This window comes from Rhinatrema bivittatum, chromosome 2 (genome assembly GCF_901001135.1).
Source record: "Rhinatrema bivittatum chromosome 2, aRhiBiv1.1, whole genome shotgun sequence".
In the NCBI taxonomy this organism is placed as follows: Eukaryota; Metazoa; Chordata; class Amphibia; order Gymnophiona; family Rhinatrematidae; genus Rhinatrema; species Rhinatrema bivittatum.
In genome coordinates, this window is record NC_042616.1 from 531,780,991 (window position 1) to 531,791,010 (window position 10,020).

At 40.2% G+C, this 10,020-nt stretch overlaps 1 protein-coding gene across 1 annotated transcript in view; it reads right to left on the bottom strand.

The window, feature by feature from the left end:
• ATP9B (ATPase phospholipid transporting 9B (putative)) overlaps positions 1-9,589 on the bottom strand; it is a 1,157,977-nt gene extending 1,148,388 nt beyond the window's left edge. Inside the window, exon 1 of the mRNA XM_029590836.1 lies at positions 9,472-9,589. Coding sequence (XP_029446696.1) covers positions 9,472-9,551 — 80 coding nt within the window. The 5' untranslated portion in view covers positions 9,552-9,589. The remainder of the gene's footprint in view (positions 1-9,471) is intronic.
• Between the last annotated feature and the right edge of the window lie 431 nt (positions 9,590-10,020).

The window sequence follows — 10,020 nt, forward strand, 5'->3', positions numbered from 1 at the left end:
CTACCGGTACCATTGGTCGGGCCCTGTCACATGATAGGAGCACAAGATGTCACCGGCCTTGCATTGCTCCTATCATGTGACAGGGCCCGACCAATGGCACCGGTAGCCCCTGTGACACAGTAAGGGCAAAGGCTATCGGCGCCATTTTGAATACTGGCAGCCGATGGCCCAAGTGCAGGAGATCGCTCCCGGACCCCCGCTGATCCACCAGGGACTTTTGGCAAGTCTTGGGGGGGGGTTATATTCGCTCAATAAGACGCACAGACATTTTCCCCCCCACTTTTGGGGGAGAAAAAAAAAGTGTGTCTTATGGAGCGAAAAATACAGTAGTTGTGATGGAGAAGGTACAGAGAAGGGCAACCAAAATGAAAAAGGTGATGGAACAGCTCCCCTATGAGGAAAGGCTGAAGAGGTTAGGGATGTTCAGCTTGGAGAAGAGATAGCTGAGGGGGGATATGATAGAGGTATTTAAAATAACGAGAGGTCTTGAACGAGTAGATGTGAATCGGTTATTTACACTTTCGGATAATAGAAGAACTAGGGGGCACTCTATGAAGTTAGCAAGTAGCACATTTAAGACTAACTGGAGAAAATTATTTTTAACTTAAACGCACAATTAATCTCTGGAATTTGTTGCCAGAGGATGTGGTTAATGCAGTTAGTATAGCTGGATTTAAAAAAAGGTTTGGATAAGTTCTTGGAGAAGAAGTCCATTAACTGCTATTAATCAAGTTGACTTAGGGAATGGCCTCTACTATTATTGGCATCAGTAGCATGGGATCTTCTTAGTGTTTGGGTACTTGCCAGGTTCTTGTGGCCTGGTTTGGCCTCTGTTGGAAACAGGATGCTGGGCTTAATGGACCCTTGGTCTGACCCAGCATGGCAATTTCTTATGTTTCTGTATTCCTCTCTCTTCTGCAAACTGTTTGGACTCCAAACTGCTTCTGGCAGGCCACACATACATCTAATTTTTTTGGTGGCTGGGCTTTCCTCTGTACTAGGTTTAGAGAAAAAAATCCAATGCCTGCCACCATGTGTGGGACCGAGCAGTGATCCCCCGACACAAACCTGGTCTCACTGCAGCCTCTCTTAAAACACTTTCAAGTCTATTTTAAAAGGTCCGGACACGCAAACACTGGAGGGTATGCACGTGGCCGAACACATTTTCGAAAGGGCCCGATTTGTCAAAGCTTTTCTCCTCCAAAAGCACAAGAATGGAAAAAACCCTTAACCAAAAAAAAAAAAGGGATTTTTATAAACAAAACAGTTGGCAGAGTGAACACTATTCTGGAATCCTATTTCAAATCCAAATTTACAGCAAGAATCAGGATTATACTGGCTCATAGCACAGGAAAATGAATGTCAAGTGCTTCTGGCACTTGACATTCATGAAGCTTATCTTCTTTATTTTCTGAAAAGGCAGAAATCAGACTTTCCAACAAAGAAGAGTATAAAGTGGTATGGTATCATAAGGCTGAAATTAATACTAAATTATCAAAACAACTTTTCTTCAATCAAGGCTGCCACTAAAATAAAACAATCACCTCAAATAAGTTTGCTCTTCTGAACCACTTTATACGAAACTTTACAAAAAATTAAAAAAAAAAAAAAAAAAAGCTTCCAATTTGCAATTACATTGGAAAACATCAGTTGACTATGTCAATACATCATGAACCTGAGATTAAAGATTAGGGAAATTCCATGCAAGTCCTATTAAAGATTGGAATTGGAAATACATATGGCCTCATTCACAGAGGCTTTTTTCCCCATTCAGGGGCCAATGCAATATAATGCGCCCAGCCTAGCGCACGGGTTTGTGTGTGTTTTGAACATGCTAGACTAGTGCGTCCAAAACGCACACCCAAATAAATCTGTAGCTATTACCCTCCCACCCCCGATACAAAACAATCACTGGGCACCCAATGCACACTTTTTTTTTTTTTTACATGGCAAAAAAAAACTCCAGTCCCAGAAGTGGCATTAAGTCAATGCACGAGTCAAGGGCTGATGAGAAATTAAAAAATAAATAAATACAGTCCTCTGTGGTTCCTCCTAGTTAGTATAATTGTGAAATTTACCTCTTGCTGAGCTTAAAAATAAAAGGTATATGGGCTTGATTTAAAAAATAATAAATTCTGGCCACACAAAGTAAACAACAATAGCAAGGGGCGCTTAGCTATGAGTGTGCAGCAGCCTCAGCAAAATCAGCCAGAAGTGGGACAAGAACGGACGCTCGTATTGAACACACTTTGCAATTGTGGGTGCCCAATGCATTTGAGTGCTAGGGACTCACAATTTTAAATACAGCCCCTTATTTACATACTGCATTGAGCATTCAGATGATGTGGCTGTGTGCGCATTAGGGAAACGGGCGCTCAATACAAGCGCCTATCTTATTGCATCAGCCCTTCTGTGTCTATCAGAAAATAGCTTAGTGAATCAGGCCCATAGTGTGTTACAAACTGGTCACATGAATTGATTGTGGAAACATGTAACCATTCTATTAATGCAAAACTAAGATAATTCAAATTAGAGGTTAAAGAGTCATTAATGTTCCCATTTTTAGCATGTTTCAAAAACTTGAAAAGCACTATTAATTTTGAGGGGCCTTTCTGTCATAGTTGCTGACCATGGTGCTGAACAGCAGTAACATGCACTTTAATAAATCCTAGATTTATTAGTCATTCTTTTTCTTCCTGATTTTGATTTGATTCATTCCTGGAGAGATAAGGGTGATTAATTAAGAAGAGCTTTAAAAATGTTTAGATTATTTATTTAGAGTTTTTCTATACCGGCATTCATGATCAAATCACATCATGCTGGTTTATATTTAACAAGCAGTGTGAATGAACATGGAACAGGTGAAGAGAGAAGAATACAGTTACAATAAAACAAGGTTGTTCAATACCACCAATAGTAAGAAAATTAAGGAACAACACAGCCGAGGGATTCAAAAATTCCTTCATGGCTTACTACTTAACATGTACTGCATGCCTGTCCCCACCTCACCCTCCAACCTCAACTTTCTTCTTCCAGATGCAATCACCTCACTTCCTTCCTCTCCCCCAAGCCCTACTGTTGTACACATCATGGCTGCCTCATCCCCTCAGCACCAAAAATATTAGTCCAATTCAACCTCACTGTCAAGCCATGAAAATACAAGTGGATCATTGAAACTCTGACTCAACAGAATGATATTGATAAACATAAAAAAATAAAAGCTACAAAACAACCAGAAAGTGAACTCATGGAAGTAGATGTTTAAAAATGTGTTCTGACCATAAGAATACTTTTTATTACAAAATGTGTAAATTATATGTACATTAGTTTAGAACTAGAGGCAACCTGCTTAAGATTAGAATATGATGGATGAATTGAAACTGAGTCACCAAGTTGCATGATTCCTGGGATTCTTCTAGAAATGAAAAATATCACTTCTGTAAAACTGAGTCATATCACAAGAATAAAGTGAAATGCAAGCCATGGGTGGTGATAAGGTATGAAAATATATTTTAAAAACTTGCATACTATTAAAAAAAATGTAGAAGTCAGGGAAACATTTTCTCTTAATTCTTTACTCGTTTGTTATTGTATTGTTTGGATTGTATTCTTATTTTGTTGGGGGGGGGATTAGATTTTTTAGGGGATTAAGAGTTTTTTTGCTTCTTCCCCCTTTAATTTTAGTTTTTTGATTTTCTGAATTTTAGGCTCTAGATGACAAATTTTATGTACTCAGGTGACTTAACACCCAGAATTTTTTCCAGCCATGGTAATGATGGTTCATGCACGGAGTAGTTAGGAACTGGAATGACAACAAACCCCTTCCCAAGAGCTAGTACAAGTTATGTAGGTTCCATACAAAGTTTAATTAGCAAGGGCTTATGCCTTGGGCCTTAATTTTGGATATTGAATTAACTGACCAAATACTACATATAAAACCACCTTCATCCCTATGTATTTGGTGGTTCAGAAGGTGTGGTTTAGACAGACAGTTAAGGAGATTTTGATCTTTCTTAGATTGGTAGTTCCGGCATTAATCTGCCCAGTATTAGATTACTGTAATATTGTATTGGTGGGTCTTCCCAAAAAAAAAAGCATACAGCGTTTACAAGTGGTGCAAAATATGGCAGCCCGCTTAATTTTTGGTCTTCCAAGACCGGTGAATGAGACATCAGTGTTAAGATGACTCCATTGGCTACCAATTGATGAGAGCACAATTTAAGTTAAGGACCTTCTATATACTTACCTGTTATTTACATTTTAATAGTCCAAAATAGAAAGTCTATAGAAAAAGAAAAGTAAAATCCAAAAGCTACAGAAATTATAGGTTTTAGAGTTTTCATCCACTGATTTTTGTACAGTCAGCCTACGGCAGGCATATCCAGTCATGACTGCTATGAACAATTACTACACAGTGCTTCTTGGGCAGTTCTGATTCAGACTCCTTGCTGATGAAATGTAAATGTGTCTGCTGGAATAACGATGAGAAAGACCATTGGATTTGGAAAGAGAGACTGATATACAGTTGTACTCATACCTTTACATACCCCTGGCAAAATCTGTAAGATGTGTAGCATTTTAAGAAAACATGAATGAACAGAAAAACATGTCTTATTTTTTAGTGTGTTTAAAATTAAATTATGCATTACAGAATAACACAATCAATAAACAAACCATAGCAATAAGGGAAATAATAAAATGGCCCTGTTCAAAAGTCTGCATACTCTTAATATCATGCATTGTCCAATTATCACAAAAGCTTTCAGTCTTGTCTTGCATGAACTGTCTTGTCTTGTCTTGCATGAACTGCATGTTTGAATTCTCCCCAAAGTGGCTCAATGATGATGCTGAGTTCAAGAGACTGTGATGGCCACTCCAGAACCTTCACTTTCTTCTGCTGCAGCCACCAAAAGGTCAACTTGTCTTTGTTTCAGATCATAGTCATGTTGGAAAGTCCAATTGTGCTGATGAATGCAAATTCTCCTCAATATTTATGATAAGGTGCTACATTCATCTTGCCATCAATTTTGACTAAATTCCCTGTGCCTCTGTAGCTCACCCCCCCCCCCCCCCCCCAAAAAAAAAACAAAAAACCACAGCAAAGATCCAACTCCATGCTTCAGGGTAGGGATGGTGTGCTTAATTTATAGCATTTATGGTTGTGACCATAAAGTTCAATTTTGGTCTCATCACTCCAAATTATTTTGCTCCAGAAGTTTTGAGGCTTCTCTAGATGTTTGGTGTATTGTAAGCAGGCTGTTTTGTGGCATTGGTGCAACAATGGCTTTTTTTGGCAACTCTACCATGCAGCCCCTTTTTGTTCAAGTATCTTCTTATTGGGCATATTAAAACACTCACAACATTTTGTTTCAGAGAAGCATGTATTTCAGTGGAAGTCGGTTGTGGGTTTTTCTTTGCATCCCCACGAATTTTCCTGGCAGTTGTGTCTGAAATCTTTCTTGATCTAACTTCCAATTCTTGATCAGGAGTTCGAATGGTACTAACTGACATTTTCAATTCTTTGGATATCATTTTATATCCTTTTCCTGATTTATAAAGTTTAGCTACTTTTGCTAACAGATCCTTTAACACTTTTTTTTCTTTTTTTTTGCTTTCCCCATGCTCCAATAACCAAAGTCAGTGCAGCCCTGGATGAAAAGCTCAAGGGTTTCTCAAGAGCTAAGAAATTTACTATATATACACAGAACTAATTACCAAACAAGGCACAGGTGTGGATACCTACCCTTCACTGCCATCTCAACTTGAGTGTATGTCATCAGCCCAAACATTCAAGGGTATGCAATCTTTTGAACCGAACAATTTTATTTCCCTTATTGCTATGGTCTGTAATGCATAATAGTTTTAATCTGAAACATTAAAAACAAGATGTGTTTTGTCTGATCACTCACATTTTCTTAAAATGTTACACATCATACAAATTCTACCAGGGGTATGTAAACTTATGAGCACAATCATATGAAACAAGCTCCCCCATCCCCTAACCCAGCCACACAATTTATTCATGACCTTGGCATGAACAGCCCAAGACAGTACCTGTAGGGAAGAGATAAAAATTGAAAGGATATCCAGTGACTACAACCACAGGACGGTGGCAGCTGACTCTAGAGGAGGTCGAAGCACAACCTTCTCCACTCTAAAAGTATTCTACAGGATAGGAGAGGGGCAAAAAAAGGCAGACAGAAGTTGGAGAAAGTCCATCATTAGGATCGAGAGGACAGCAGAATGACAGAGAAAAGTTTAATGTCATTGACCACCAGGGACCCATGAATGGGCTAGAATCAAATTTGGGGTACTACAGGTACAAATCTGAAGGTTATGGAAAAGTCTTGAGCAGCTGACAGAAGTGGAACCTTTTCTGAAGGTACTCATTATCAACCATAGGATGACAGGATATGCTACACCAGAGGTTTCAAGCATGATTGAAGGACTGATGCATGGAAAAGGGATTCAGCTTCATTGGAGATTGAGGCTCCACTTAGGAAAATGCAGAACTACATACAGCCGATGGCCTGAACTCATCTGAGAGAAGACAAGGTCCACTGTGAACACAGATTTATTTATTTAAAAGGATTTCTCTCTCACATCCTCCAGAGTTTAGGGCGGAGAACAAAGCTACATATATAATAATTTCAGAAACATGTCAGTTAAAAATACAATAGCAAAGGCACAAGATATGGTGTGAGTTTTTTCACGTTACACATGCAGATATAGGTCACTAAGAAGAATGTGTAACCATCGAATTCAGGCTGTTTCAGAAGTTCAAAGTCATACAAGTCAGTTAATTGTTGTTTTACTGAAAGGTTCCAAACACACAACCGTTTAATCAAGATACAGTCAATACATGACATTAAAAACATTAAAATTGCAGTCAAAGCCTGCATAGATCATAGATTAGAAATTAACAGTTGGTTATTTAGATACTACTTGAAATGCCTGCCTGAATAGGTGTATTTTTTAGAGATTTCTTGAAATTCCTTTTGATCAGCAATTCTGCAGATATTTAGTGGAATAGAATTCCATAGGACTGGCCCCACTATGGAAAATGCCCTCTCGCGAGTATCTAGGTGGTCAAATCTATATAATGGCACATCCAAAAGGTGTTGAGCTGCTAATTGGAGTGACCTTGCAGGAGTATAGAAATGAAGGGTGGAACTGACCAAAGGTGAGATTATATCATTGAATTAGCTATCAATTATTGTTGCTAACTGTATCAGCAAACATTAAACTAGCTAGAGGAAGGAGGACATAAAAATATCATGCCCTCATCTCCCCAATAAGTGAATAAAGCACAAAAAAAAAGTCTATGGAGAAATCACACAAAGTGGGAAACCTGCAAGAACATGCAGAACTTGAGCATGAAGAAATGTAAAGTAAAATGGAAAAACAACATTTGGAAGATCTTGCACACAAATACTCAAAGTCTGAGTATTAAAATCCTGAACCTGGAGACCCTAAGGATATAATCTAGCCTGCATACTATCACTGTCACAGAGAGAATAAAAGAACTACAGTAAGAATACACCATCCTCTATTCAGAAAGGACACCATATATAGCTTATGGAAAGTGATAGCCTTTTATGTGACGAATAACAGAAATGCAACAGAAGTATTTGGAATATTGGGAGTGGAGAAGAAACCACAGAAGTCACTAGAGACAACTGGAAATGTCATTTGAATTGGTGTGAGCTACAAACTTCTAGCACAGATTTAGCTGAAATCATTCATAAGCAAGCAACTATAGAGATGTTACTTGTGAGAGATTTCAAAACAGTCAGATGATGACCGAGGCAAGCAAGAAAGTCCAAGATCATTAGAGACAAATAAGAGGGGAACACTTGTGAAGAAACAATACTATATTTGGCACTCATGTTAAAAAAAAAAAGTGTCACTGATGTTGCATAGCTGATGGTCTGGGGTCAGCTGTTCTACCAAAAAAAAAAAAGTCTACAAGCTAGCAAGTTTATCTTGAGCCTGGGTCCTCAAGGTAAACTGGGTTGGAAATTGGTTGTGTGATAGACAGCAGAGGGAGATGACCAATGAATAGAAGCCACATAAAATTAGTCTTTATATCAGTTCTGTTCAATGCTTTTGTAAGCTATATTTTAAAAGCAGCTAGAAAAAAAAAAGGTATATTTTTCTACATACACTAAAATCTGCAACAAGACTGACACTTCTGAAAGACTGGAAGAAGTTAGAAGAGAGTTAAGTAAGTTTAAGACAGCTAAGATTTAAGACAAAAACTAATGTCATGTTTTGGGGGTAGAAAAACCCAGGATAGCCATACATGATTGAGGCATGAAGTACTGATCTTCACCAAACGAGAAATTTGGATGAGATGATGGACCTCAAGATTGTCTAGCAGAGGAACAATACTGAAATACTACAATGTACGGGAAGTATAACCAGCAGAAAAAAGAGAATATGATAAAGACAGCTGGTATATTACTATATAAAAAGTCAAGCATTTTTCTCAGGACAGATATTCAGGAAAAAGGGATCAAGCTGGAGAGAAGACAGGATAATTTTAAAAGTTCTTTTTCCTCACAAAAAGGACGGTGGATGCAAGCTATCTGCAAAAAGTTGTGGTAGATAAATTAAAAGATGCTGGCATTCAAATACAGAACACAAGAGACTTAGCAGAGGAAGCTCACAGTGGGAAGACTACTTGAGTCTAAGTGTCTATCTGCCATGTATATGGTAAGGTTTGTGTTTTTACACCTTAAGAATACTGAGGCCCATTATCATGGTTTCATGCTGAATTTTTCACACTTCCTAATTTGTCTTTGACAGTTCAGGGCAGTGAATCCCCAACCTTGGACGCAAACACTTCAGGCATTGGTATGTAAATAATTCTAAACCAAAGACATTATAACATCAAAACTGATAAACACTACATTTTCATGTTGGCTCCAGTAAGCGGTTCTCCTTGGCACAAGGCAAGTAAAGAACAGAAGAGCTCAAGCAATAAAATGTAGCCCTTGTGATCATACCCAACAAACGAGGTTCATGCCTGCCACGCCATGTACAAAACCAACCCACATGGAGACATGCCGATCAAGGAAAGTTTCATATACGATGAACGACTAAACCATTCATACCTTCCAACTTCAAAGTCATAACAAAACGACCCCCACGCCTTCCCCTAAGCACAAGCGACTTTCTCAACAGGTAAGACACAGTCAGGCCCTCCGAGAGCCGCCAAAGCAGCTGCTCGGCGAGTCCCGGACCCGAGTCCGCGTGCGTCAGGACGCCACCGCCCCCCTTCGTTTCTGTATCCCGGCGCGGGATGACGGGAGCAGAGCGAGTCCCCCAATGTGCGCGCAACAGCGGATGCTCGCTCTTGACAGGAAGGCGAGAAGAGAAGATGCCCCGACTAGCCCCAGCCGCTTCAGCGCCCAACTCTACGGAGAGGAGGCAAGAGTGCTCTCCATGCTCTTACCCCGCAGTTACCTGCTATGTCTCTCCGCCATGTAATACGACGCCCTTTTCTGAGCGCTGCGTACCGGGCGAAGCTGGATAGCATCCGCCATCTTTCCGGATTCCGCTAGGAGCGCGCGCGGGCGGAATGACATCATCCACGCGCCGGGCAACGCCCACCTCTACAGTTCGGGTGAGGAAAGCGAGAGGAGAAGAAGGGGGCGTTCCTGCCTGCTGCTGCTGCTGCTGCTTCATTGCCATCAGCTGAGAGGGGGTGGGAGGATGTAAGAATTGTCTGCCACTGCCAGAGCCCGGGAGGAAGTGGCTGTTTCCGGGGTAACGCCTGGAATGCGGACGACGCGACAGGGCCTTTTTCTGGACACAAAGGGCGCATGCGCCAACGAAGCTGTCGCTTAGCAGGGACCATGTCGAGTGTGGAACACTGTGGCGATAGAGACTGAGATTAGGGTTGCTACCTGACCCGAGTTAACCCTGGCAGGTTGGACCCGTTCTGATTTTTCCCCATTGAATCCTGCGTCCTGCCTTAACTAGACAAATTGGAACTACAACTCCAGAAATGCA